At 59.4% G+C, this 11,078-nt stretch overlaps 4 protein-coding genes across 4 annotated transcripts; 2 read left to right on the top strand and 2 right to left on the bottom strand.

The window, feature by feature from the left end:
* Positions 1-261: 261 nt before the first annotated feature.
* IE81DRAFT_326061 (DUF947-domain-containing protein) lies at positions 262-2,301 on the bottom strand. Its single transcript, XM_025514715.1, has 5 exons — positions 1,722-2,301; positions 1,317-1,641; positions 1,168-1,234; positions 740-1,094; positions 262-630 (listed from the first exon to the last, which is right to left on the bottom strand). The coding sequence occupies exons 1-5, from the start codon at positions 2,176-2,178 to the stop codon at positions 299-301; spliced, it is 1,536 nt and encodes a 511-aa protein (XP_025367086.1). The 5' UTR covers positions 2,179-2,301; the 3' UTR covers positions 262-298.
* Positions 2,302-2,755: 454 nt separating this feature from the next.
* IE81DRAFT_249587 (hypothetical protein) lies at positions 2,756-5,390 on the top strand. The gene is made up of 3 exons (XM_025511302.1): positions 2,756-3,809; positions 3,921-4,670; positions 4,988-5,390. The coding sequence occupies exons 1-3, from the start codon at positions 2,820-2,822 to the stop codon at positions 5,243-5,245; spliced, it is 1,998 nt and encodes a 665-aa protein (XP_025367085.1). The 5' UTR covers positions 2,756-2,819; the 3' UTR covers positions 5,246-5,390.
* A 172-nt stretch (positions 5,391-5,562) lies between these two features.
* Positions 5,563-8,031, top strand: IE81DRAFT_249557 (hypothetical protein). Its single transcript, XM_025511301.1, has one exon. It carries the CDS (start codon positions 6,010-6,012, stop codon positions 7,756-7,758), a length of 1,749 nt encoding a protein of 582 aa, XP_025367084.1. The 5' UTR covers positions 5,563-6,009; the 3' UTR covers positions 7,759-8,031.
* IE81DRAFT_305849 (putative Cdk1-cyclin-dependent kinase 1) lies at positions 7,513-9,597 on the bottom strand. The gene is made up of 7 exons (XM_025512336.1): positions 9,276-9,597; positions 8,991-9,156; positions 8,786-8,912; positions 8,546-8,716; positions 8,310-8,473; positions 8,069-8,247; positions 7,513-7,993 (listed from the first exon to the last, which is right to left on the bottom strand). The coding sequence occupies exons 1-7, from the start codon at positions 9,310-9,312 to the stop codon at positions 7,935-7,937; spliced, it is 903 nt and encodes a 300-aa protein (XP_025367083.1). The 5' UTR covers positions 9,313-9,597; the 3' UTR covers positions 7,513-7,934.
* Between the last annotated feature and the right edge of the window lie 1,481 nt (positions 9,598-11,078).

Genomic DNA, 11,078 nt, shown 5'->3' with positions numbered 1-11,078 from the left:
TACCGCTGCATTGAGCAAAAGTGTGCTTGATCAATCGCGCACAGGTTTCGTCGCTCGCCGCGAATGCTGGATTCGCAGAGCAGTCGTATCCCCTGACCATGCCACTCGATGCGATCCGCGGTCACGGTTAGAGAGATGGCAATCTATCAAAGCGCTTCAATGATGAGTGCTATGCCCACCCTCGGCGACGCTCTCACTCGTCCTTGTCATCCATACCATCAAAGCTCGCCGACATCGCAGTTCCAAAGCTCGCCGACTACATCGCACTCAATTCGCATGCATTCGACGCGTTCGACCGTCAACCTCGTCTGCCTCGCTTGTGAGGATGCCCGCCTTGCATCTTGGCGGCTTCTCGCTTCCTCTCGCGGCTCATGGCGCCCGATGCTGCCCCGCTACCGCCGCCACCACCACCACCATCCCTCGCAAAGCCAGGCATCTCCTTTCTCTCCTTTTGCGCATTCTTCTTGCGGCGACGCTCCAGAGCCTTGCGCAGTGCCGATCTATCGGGATTCCCGGCAGGAGCTGCACTGGCATCACCGGCACCACGACCGCCCACCGGCGTAGCATTCGCGCCTTTTCCGCCAGACAGCCGAGCATACTTGTCTTGCAAGATCAGTGCACGTTTCGCGGCTGATAAGGGAGAGTGCAGCGGTAAACATCGTCAGAAAGCGCAGCCGCGGATGAGTGCAGCGGTAAACATCGTCAGAAAGCGCTTTCGCTCGCGACCGGATCCACTGACCATCTTTGAGGTGATACGCCTTGCCACCTGCCCTTTCGCGCTCCCTCTGTTCCCGCTTATAGTCTCCCAATACCGCGTCCTCCCTCTCCCTCCTCTTGCGCTCATTCTCCAACCCTTCCGCACGTCTTAATGCTTCCTCTACGCGCCGCTTCTCCTCGCGTATCTCCAGCGCACGTTCGGACCGCGCCTTTGGACCGGCATGATTGCGCTCCACCCTGTTGAGACCCGAGAGCGTCGCTTTCAGGTCGCTGACTTCCGAAGCTTGAACATCGCGAAGGAATCCGTACGATGCTTTGAAAAGCGCCTTGTTGTGCGTCGAGCCTGAGAGCGCAGAGAAGCGCGGATCACGAGAGCGCTGTGGGTGTGGGAATTGGCGATTCAGCAGAGCTGCGGGGTTCGCAAGTTGGCACGCATGACATGCCACTCACAGAAGCAGCGACGTCCACCACTTGCCGCTTGCGGGACACGGGTCGGCGCGAAGATTGCTCGGTGGGACTGAGATGGGTGCGCGAGCAGCGAATACATGCGCGTCAAAAAGTGAGTGTATGCGCCCTCGTGTTGCTTGTGCGACACTCACGCGTGCTTGTGGATCCGGCTGGCAATCTCTGCGCGGCTGCGATCCGGATCGACAGTGTCCCGCGCTACCTCTGTCTCTTTGCGATCATGAAGCCCTGCTGGCTTGATGGCTTGCAGCTGCAACCTGACCTGAGCTCTTTTGGCTTCGCGCTCCGCTTCCCACTCGTCCTCTTCATCGTCCTGCTCCATCAGCGATGCGCTCGATTCGCTCCTGGCATCCTGCCAGTTTTGCTCGCTACTGGAGCTCGAGACGCCCCTCGCGATGCGGCTTTCATCGAGCTTTGCTTGCGCCTTGGCCAGAGCGCCAAAAGGTACGCTGCGCATCTCTGCGAGGAAATGGTAGTATGGGCAATTCAGATCAGGACACGAGCGTGTGTGTGCCGCAAAGACGCCGGCACGCGCTCACGTGTTCGAATGGCCTCCTCCTCGTCTCCTTCTTCTTCGCTGGCCGATGTGGAGACTGACTGATCCTCGTCCTCATCGTCACCCGCACCCGCACCCGCACCCGCACCCGCGCGCATGTCAGGCTTGAAGCTCTTCATGGCGAGGCTGCTGATGTGCGCTGCGCCCGCCTCCTCTTCATCCTGTGCAGCATCCCTTCCCCATCCACGCGCAGTGCCGTACTCGTGCTCATCCCAACCATTCGCGCCAATCTCTGAAGATGCTGCGGATGAGGCATCGTCGTCGTCGTCATCATCATCATCGTCGTGATCGTCATTCTCGCTGTCATCGCTGTACTCTTGCGTCCACTTGGATGAGCTGCCACTGGCCTTGGTCTTTTGTGCGGTCCGGCCCTTGCGCTTCCGGGGCTGAGCCTTTGCCGCCTTGGCCGAGGAGATGACGGGTGGAAATCTGCTGGACATTGTGGCCGTGTTGCGGGTCGGGTAATGATGGGCACGAGTCTGGACGTTTAGGAGTTCCGACTTGGCGCCAATGCAAGCGCCGTGATGCGATGTTGGATGGACTCGTGACTGGGTGGTGGTGCGTGGAGGAGAGCTTTCAAGATTCTTGACTCGAGCACTCGTTGACTCACGGCGTGGGCGCCGCTGAACTCTTGGACTCGATTGTGAATGACTCTTGGACTTTTTTGTCCACACAGTCACGTGACGAGCGGTGAGTGGGACGCGCATCACAGCATCAGGAAGCGCTTGTCCAAAGGCAACCAAAACTCAACTCAATTCAATAATTTTGATTCAATTCAATTCGAACGCCCTAGCTGCATGCGCGCTCAAGCAAGTGGGACGCGAAAGCAACACAGCCACGCGCCGCCCATCAAGCCGCGGTTTTTTTTCTTCTTCTGCCGCCCCGCCGGCGCCTTTTGACACGCACGCACGCACGCACGCACGCACGCACGCAGCCGCGACCTCGCGTGCTCGATGATGCTTCGCATTCGTTCACATTCACCTGCGCATTTCTTATTCCCACACCAGCACAACCCCCCCCCGCTCACTCGTCCAACACTGACACATATGCGTGCGTGCGCGCGCTCACACCCATAGCCATCATGGTGCCTTGCGCTGCCAGCAGCAGCAGCAGCAGCAGCAGCAGTAGCATCGCTAGCGGATCATCCAGCTACCACTCTCTCATGGCAGCCGCAGCCACATGCGCATCCGCATCCGCATCCGCATCCGCATCCACAATCACCACTCTGGCGGATCTCGGCATCACATCATCCGAAGCGCTGATCAAGCTGCTCAAATCCGATCCCAGTCAGAGCAGCAGCAGCAGCAGCAGCAGCTTGGCCATCAAAGTGCAGGCTGCTCGCATCGCGTGGGAGTGTGAGGATGAGGATGGAGGGATGTTTGCGAGGAGAGCAGAGACGCTGCTGGATTGGGCATTGACGACGCTATGCAAGCCTGTGCGGAGGGGAAGGGTGACCAATGCGGGGAGCGGCAGCGGCGGCAGCGGCGGCAGCAGCAAGGCAAAGGCGAAGGCGAAGGCGACGGCGACGGCGATCAGCGTCGTGGGTGATGGCGACGAGGATGAGGATGCGCTGACACAGCTCTGGTTGCTGTTGCAGCGCATCCTGCCCACGCTCAACACCCGCACAGCCACATCCATCCTCGCTCCGCACCCTCTGCTGGGACTGATGCGCACCACGCTGGACCAGCTGCACTCGCACTCACACTCCAGTCCCAGCAACAGCAACAGCAGCAGCAACAGCAGCAGCAGCCAACGCATCGATGCTGTGCTGTCTGGCCTCGCCGCAGTCATGCAGCGAGCGCACGTCCGAGCGCACGCCCACGCCCACGCCCACGCGCACACCGACATCGATGCTCTGGCGGATGCCGTCATCGCATTGCTGCGCTTTGCCAGGCAGCACCTCAGCCAGTCACAGTCCGTCGCTCCCGACAGGACCTCCAGCCAATTAGCCGCAGCAGCCTGCCACGCCCACGCCCACGCCCACGCTCACCTGTCTTCCCTGCTAGCATCGCTGCACCGGGCTAGCAGGTCTGCGTGCGATGCGATTGTAGGCACTACCATTGCCAAAAAGGTGAGCAAGCATCGTATCGCAGCGTATCACAGCGCATCGCATCGCATCGCATCGCATTCGCACTGTCCGCACTCATCTTCTCACTCTTCCCCTTCAACGCTCCTCACACAGCTGTCCGCCCACTTTGTGGAGCACGCGGTGGGGCACTACGCTGCAGTCGCGCGCTTGGTGGACCAGCTGTCTGCCACACCCACCAAGCACGGCTTGCAAGCCGCGCTCTCCCAACTCGCGCTGGACAATCTCTTCAGCTTGCATCAGCTTGCGCAAGTCTCTTCAGGCAAAGCGCAAGCGCACACGCTTGAAGCGCTCTTTGCTGCTCTCGACGCCGACGCCGACGCGGACGCGGACGCGGCAGAGCGAGAGGATGCGCTGCACATCTTGCCGCAGCTGCTCTACCAGCTCCACCAGCAGCTCTCGCGCCATCGCGCTGCCCTCTTCCCCCTCACCGACACCATTCCCAGCTCATCCATCAACACCACCATCGCCACCGCTTCCAGCCTCGAATCGCAACGCAAGCAGCAGCAGCAGCAGCGCGCCATCGAGCTGGAGGCCTTTTTGATTCCTGCACAAGCGCTCATCAACCGCACGCCAGACGCATCCCTGCGAGCAAAGGCGTGCGCGCGGCTGTTGCAACAGGTGCAGCATCTGCGCATATACGCGCGAGGAGCGATGCAGTGCAAGGCTCACTTTGGCGCAGTGGCCAGCGCACTGGTCGACGATCTGTCTGCGCTGATGCATGGCGGCGCAGCGCACACCATCGATGCGCTGAGCATCATGTACGCGCTCGACGACCACATCGTCTCACCGCTCCTCTCGCGCGCTCTTCCCTGTGTGGCGAGAGCAGCGCAAGCACCAGCAGCAGCAGACGCTGGCGAGGCCTTTCTCCAGGCGCTCATTCGCGCAGCGCAATCGCAAAGGAGCGTGTCCCAACTCGTCGAGCTGTGCTTCGAAGCTGCAGTGGCGGCCGTCGAGCATGGCACCTTGGAGGAGGTGCTTGGCGGTCCACTCTTTTCCGCCTCCATCATTGCCAGTCTATGCACGAGCGTGGCCGTGTTCCTAGCTCCCGATCAGGTCATCGATGTCCTGCAACATGTCAATGCCCGACTCGCCGCGCTCTCAGACCACGCCCAGCAGGAGTCGGCGGCGGCGGCGGCGGCGGTGACTTTGCGCCTCGCCAGCAGCATCATCCTCCACATCGACCTTCCAGAGCCTCTACGTCACCAAACGGATGCACAGCTTTGCCTCGTGCTGGAGGACATCGTCGGCAAAGCAGAGGAATGCGGCATCGAGGCGCTGGCAGAGAGTTTGCATCTGCATCGCGCTGTGGACCTGCGATTGCGCAGCGGGAGAGACTTGTCGGGAGTCGCGAATGCCGAGGACGGCGACGGCGACGGCGACCGTACTGCGCAAGTATCGCGCAACATAACACGCCATAGACGCACCTTTGAAAGCGCTGGCGCACGCATCTGCAAGATCATCGCGACGGGCACGGCCACAACGGCGCTGCTCTTGTCGTTCGTCAAGCTGGCGCTGCACTTTGCCACCATACACGATACGGACGCGCCCCCGCCCGACCACCTCGATTTTGCAATCGAGCGAGTCATGCAGCTTTGCTCTGGTGGCAGCGACGACGCAGCACTCGCATCGACGGCGCAGGACAGGCTCGCTTGCCAAGCTGCGGTGGTTTGGGAGCTGAGCGAGGCGTTCGAGTAAGTCGTTTGCACGAGCGCGCCAACACATACGCCCAGCTGACGCCTTTTACCCTGCATACTCGACAGCGTATTTGCCCCTCGACATGCTCTCGTGCAATTTTGCAAAAAGTGTCTCTTGCCAGCATGGCACGCGCACTCGATTGGTGCTGATGAGAGTCGCTCACCGCTGCACTATCTCGCTCGCGACGCCGCTTTTCTGGAGCTGGCGAATTGGCGTCAAGCCATACTCGCGGCAGTGCAGAGCGAGAACGACGGCGTAATACTGGCGCTCGACTTGCTCCCCATGGCTTACTTTGACATCGACTTGAAGCGATCCTTGCTCGTCTCTTCTCTTGGCGTTGCTGCGTCTCTTCAGCGCAGCGACAGCACCACGACTGCACCGATCGTGCTCAGATTCCAGACGCGCTTGCTGGAGAGCTTGTCCGCCGAGCTGCCTTCTCACGCTGTCCATCAAGAGGTGAGCTGCAGTGCTATCGAATGCGGCGTAAATGCAGACTGACAGCGCTTGCGCCCTCCAACAGCTGCGAGAACAATTGGTCGAGGCTGCAAAACGCGCGCTCTCTGCGCCCTTTGCAGGGGCGAGCGAAAGTGGGCGCCTAATCTCTGCCTTTGCCACGTCGTTTGTAAACTGGGCATCGAGCGCAGCGCCAAACCAGCAGTCCCAGTGGTGGAGCACCCTGGCCCAATTCTTGCAGGGCGCCAGAGATGCAGAGCAAGTTGCCAGCTCTCCGGCGTCTCAGCTGCAGTGCGCATCTGCCCGCGCAGCAGTACTCGGTGCGTTCTCAGAGAGAGCCGGCGAAAATCGAAGAGCGCCTTCGGAAGAGATCATTGGGGTATTGCAAGATCAGCTTCTGGGGACGATGCAGGACGACGTGTGGAGCATCACTCACAGTCTCGCACATCAAGCTGCGGCTCAAGCTGCGCAACAGATGCTGCAGCTTCGACTGCGCCTCCAGCTGTCGCATCATTTGCAAACGTCTTCATCAAGCCTGCCCGAGTCGGGTGCGGCCACGCTGCTCGAGCGCAAAACTGTCGAATACATCTGCGCTGCTTTCACGGGTGATCTCGCGCTCCAGTACGTGCGATTGCTCGGTGCTGTACTGCAAACCCCTACGCATCCGCGCGTCTTGGGCGGCCGCATCGCCCTTGCCCTCGCTGCTATTCTTGCGAGCGTTGAGTCTGCAACTCCAGACGATCTTGCGAGTGCCTGCGCTGCATGCACATCCAAGCTTACTCGCGAAGATTACGACGCAGCGTTGTCGACCGCACTGGACGCCCTGCGGCTAATCTTGACCGACTCGAGCGCAGCAGCAGGAGCGGCAGCAGCAGCAGCAGCAGCAGCGCGACGACGCGACGCTCGAGGTCTGCTCCTCACCCTGCAGCACCTCCTTCAACGCGGTCCCGAAGGAACGCTGCAGATGGCACAAAGGCAGTGGATGGCGCTCTTGGGCACTGTCAACCTCTACATCGATACGCTTCCCCTTGTGCTCCTCTCGCCAATCATGCACCTCATCCAAAACGTCGTCTCGACCCGAGCCATGCTCCTCCGGCTCGCCGACGTCAGCTTGCTCCTGACCATCATCAGCAAGCTCATCGGACCGCGGTCACGACTGCGACAGGCACATGAGGAGGAGGCCTTCGTGCCGAGCTCGGCCATCTTCAGATCCATCAACACGACGCTGGGCGCCGTTTGCCGCCTGCGCAACGATCTCGTCTCTTGCGCTCTCCCACACCTCATGGTCGTCCTGATCCGCCTCGTGTCCCTCTTTGGTCAAGCACGTGCAGAGGTAGCACCCGCCCACTTGCACAAGGTCACTCAAAATTCACCCTCGTGGCTAGACATTCTCCAATCACCGCTCGACGAAAGAGACGCGCAAAGCATGGCTCGTCTGTTGACCACGCTCACCACCAAGTCCACCCTCGCCAACGGCACCGGCAGCGCAACTAGCAAAAAGCGCAAGCGAAGCGCACCCAGCAAATCGACATCCCTTGCTCAGGCCTTTTCAAAGTACGCGCCCCACGTCCTCGCAGCTCACATTCGATCTCTCATCCATTCAGCCACCTACGTTTCTGCTCGGTGCAGGACTGAGCTGAAACCGGGCCTGTATGCGCTGTGCGAGATGATGGGAACGCATGAGAGGGACAGCTTGGTGCTGTCCGACATGGATCAGGCTCAAAGGTCCATCCTCAAGACCATATGGGGCGATTGGGAATCTCAGAGGTACCGGGGAGAATAGCAGCATCTCCGTGCGCCCATCTCCGCTAGCAATGCCACTTCATACCCTGTCACCGTGTGCGTGTGTGCGCGCTTTTGATCGTGGTGTATTGCGAGGACGAGAGAGAAATGGCTACAGGAGAGAGTCGTAAAGGGTCGTGTCGATGAAAGTGTTGGCGTGCCAGTGAGACCGCGCTTCTAAGCTACGACTGCAGCGCCGGGGTTGCGAAAGTAGCCGTGGTCTAGGCAGCGTTTGGCTGCGAGTATGAGTCGAAGGCGAATGTCAGCGCCGCTGTTCTCGCTCACCACGGAACACCGCCATCACCGCTCACCGCTGACTCTGCCTGCTGGGTCATACACCAACATCGACCTTAACAGCTCGATACCTTGACCGTCCAGGGCGGGCACCGCTTTGCTGAGCGGCATCCCGTTCCAACGAGGAAAGGTAGCCTTGTAGTCTGGAAGGTTGCCCACACCTGGCCACACCTCCTCGGTGGGCGTTCCAAGCGTTCTGTGCGGCGGCAAATTCAGTGAGCGTGCGACCTCAGCCCGGCGCGTTTCCGTCGTGCTCACCTAAAGATGCGGAAAATCTCATCGATTTCGGAATCTCCGGGAAAGAGGGGAGCGCGCATTGCCATCTCGGCAAAGATGCAGCCTACGCTCCACATGTCGATGGCCGTGCTGTAGTGTCTCGACCCAAGCAGCACCTCTGGCGCCCTGTACCAAAGCGTCACGACCTGTGCGAAAGCGCGCAATCGGATCAGCGAGGCGACCAAGGAAACGCACTTCACTCGACCCGCCCCACTCACCTCGTGGGTGTATGTGCGAAGAGGAATGCCGAAAGCACGCGCGAGCCCAAAGTCTGCCAGCTTTAGGTTGCCCTCCTTGTCGATGAGGAGATTTTGTGGCTTGAGGTCTCTGTGAAGGATGCGGTGGGCGTGGCAATAGTAGATGCCTCGGATGAGTTGAAAGGTGAATTTCTGCGGGGCGAATGTCGCTGTTAGTCACCTCGCGTGTGCGATTCGAGACGATTCTCTACTGCCACTCACCCTGACAATGTCAGGACCCATGCCCTCTTTGGAATGCGCGACATTGTCCATATACTTTTTCAAGTCCAAGTCGAGGAATTCAAAGACGAGGTACAGCTTGGACTCCTGGTGGATAATGTCGAGCAGCCTGTGGTTGTATGCGCGGGCGAGTGCGTCGATTGTGAGCTCACATGCATGCTAGTGCGACCATGAAGCCCCGACCCACCTGACGATGTTGTCATCCTTCAGCTCCTTCAACAGACTGATTTCCCTGATGGCCGTCGATGGAACGCCCTCATCCTCTGCCTCCAAACGAATCTTTTTGAGGGCCACGATGCGACCATTGGCGCCTTTGCTCAAGTCTTTGGCCTTGTACACTACTCCATATGTGCCTACAGACAGAGGCCGAGTTTGGAAGCGCGCAAAAGTGTGAGTGCCCGTTGCGACGCGATGCCGACCTGCGTGCGGTCTTCAAGCAGGCCTGCTGGTGCCAGTACGCGCATTCACTCACCCTCTCCAACCTTTTCCAGCTTTTGGTAGTTCTCCATGCTTGTTGTGTCTGCTGTCTATTGTGGGCACTGCTGGGGGGCTGTGGGTGCGGGTGCGGGTGCGGGTGTGGGTGCGGGTGTGGGTGCGGGTGCGGGTGCGAGCAGACAAGAGTCGAGGTCGAGGTCGAGGTGCTGACGCAGACGTACGTGCGTGCGTGAATGAAAGTGACGTCGTCCTTGCGATCGTGGTCGATGGGTACGGAGGTCTGCAGTGAAAGCCGCCTGTTGTTGTTGCTGCTGCTGTTAATGCCGTCACGAGGATGGGCTGGAGAGTGATGGTTGCGCGATGAAAGGCAGACGCGGGCGGGCGGGCGGGTGAAGCCTCCTCGCTTCCATCCATCCCCCCTCAACGCTCATCACACCCTCGCTCGCTCTCGGCAGGCCGGGGGGTCTTCGCACTCAGCCTCGCACGCACGCACGCACGCACGCACTGCCCTCGATATGGTCACGCCCGTGCCTGGATGTCCCATCGCATCGCTCGCGCGCTCGTTCGAGATCGACAAAGCACACCCAACAGCAACAGCAACAGCAACAGCAACACGCGTCAGAATAGCGCGCGCCGCGAGTCGGTCGCGCAGAAGAGGCGCGTATACATACAGCACAACGCACTCAAGACTCGCGACTTGCCTGGCTGTCGCGTGTTGTTTCGCGAACAGCCGCCAGCCGCGGCGGACTGGCGCGCCCTTGCAGCAGCACCAGCACCAGCACCATGCAGCTATGTTATACAGATCCGATCCACGCGCTCAGCCAGCGGGCATGCATGCAGTCTTGAGCGCAATGAACCGCGCTCAACTTCGTGACTGCTGCGATCGAGACTCTGACTCAAAGGCGGCCCGGCCGCCTCGAGTCTGATGACTGCGTGGAATCCAAGATTCACGATCGATTCATTTGATTCACGCTTCCATCTTGACTCTCAAATCCAACCCGGGCCAAACGTGACTTGAACAATAAGGAACCAAGAATCAAAGAATCGAAATTCGTGCTTCACGTGATGTGGATGTATGGATGCCCCTGCAACTCAAGACTCATCAAGACTTTTGACTTGTTGACTCTCGCTCGAGACTCAAGACTGGCGTCCCCGGCCAACATTCTGGGCTCCAAAGTCACGATCCAAACAAGTTCGCATGTATACAACAACAAGTCCGCGATTCACATTTCGTGATCCAGACAGAGTTCCGATCGAGGTAAAAGCTGGACATGGTACCTGGTAAATCTTGAATTACAGCTACATCCCCTCGATCACCATGCACCAGTCTGACAGTTTGAGTCGCGAGTCTTGAGTCAAAGTAAGGCTCGCACGCGCACGCATGATGCTGATAATGATCGATATATGGCGCGCAACGGAGCGGAGCGGACCCGCGGCTGTCTGCGTCGATTAGAAAAGGCGTGGGTATGTACCTACAGTACATATATAGATTTGCCTTGTGGCGTTCGCTTTTGAATTGAATCAAGAATCAATTACCGGTAGCGTGCAGCGGCGGCCGCGCGGTCTGTCTGTCTGCAGCACATGCGACGTCTGACACTTTTGACTTTGACTCGAACCGCAAAAGAGTTCAGAGTCCATGCTGCACGTCTCACGACTTTGGCCGCAAGTTGCTTTAATAGCACTCTTGCATGCGTGACCATCACACCTTGCCCCGTGCGCCTCGACTCGACTCGACGCTCGCGCGCTCATTCGTGTTTCGTGTCTCACGATTCGCACTCGATCGTGACTGCTGCTGCGGTGACTCGACTCAGACTGGAGCAGCAGCAGCGGCGGCGGCAAG

Source organism: Ceraceosorus guamensis (genome assembly GCF_003144195.1).
Source record: "Ceraceosorus guamensis strain MCA 4658 unplaced genomic scaffold IE81scaffold_88, whole genome shotgun sequence".
NCBI classification, from domain to species: domain Eukaryota; kingdom Fungi; phylum Basidiomycota; class Exobasidiomycetes; order Ceraceosorales; family Ceraceosoraceae; genus Ceraceosorus; species Ceraceosorus guamensis.
This window is presented reverse-complemented; position numbering and strand designations above follow the sequence as displayed.

Excerpts from the sequence above, each read along its gene's own strand:
- IE81DRAFT_305849 (XM_025512336.1), bottom strand. The coding sequence starts at position 9,312 with ATGGAGAACTACCAAAAGCTGGAAAAGGTTGGAGAGG. Across the intron at positions 8,913-8,990 it reads AAGGATGACAACATCGTCAG|GCTGCTCGACATTATCCACC; the intron begins GTGGGTCGGGGC and ends ATACAACCACAG. Across the intron at positions 8,717-8,785 it reads TGGGTCCTGACATTGTCAGG|AAATTCACCTTTCAACTCAT; the intron begins GTGAGTGGCAGT and ends TTCGCCCCGCAG.
- IE81DRAFT_249587 (XM_025511302.1), top strand. The coding sequence starts at position 2,820 with ATGGTGCCTTGCGCTGCCAGCAGCAGCAGCAGCAGCAGCAGCAGTAGC. Across the intron at positions 3,810-3,920 it reads GCACTACCATTGCCAAAAAG|CTGTCCGCCCACTTTGTGGA; the intron begins GTGAGCAAGCAT and ends CTCCTCACACAG. Across the intron at positions 4,671-4,987 it reads CAGCGCAAGCACCAGCAGCA|CAGCATCATCCTCCACATCG; the intron begins GCAGACGCTGGC and ends GCGCCTCGCCAG.
- IE81DRAFT_326061 (XM_025514715.1), bottom strand. The coding sequence starts at position 2,178 with ATGTCCAGCAGATTTCCACCCGTCATCTCCTCGGCCAAGGCGGCAAAG. Across the intron at positions 1,095-1,167 it reads TGGTGGACGTCGCTGCTTCT|CGCTCTCGTGATCCGCGCTT; the intron begins GTGAGTGGCATG and ends CCACACCCACAG. Across the intron at positions 631-739 it reads GGCGTATCACCTCAAAGATG|CCGCGAAACGTGCACTGATC; the intron begins GTCAGTGGATCC and ends CTCCCTTATCAG.
- IE81DRAFT_249557 (XM_025511301.1), top strand. The coding sequence starts at position 6,010 with ATGCAGACTGACAGCGCTTGCGCCCTCCAACAGCTGCGAGAACAATTG.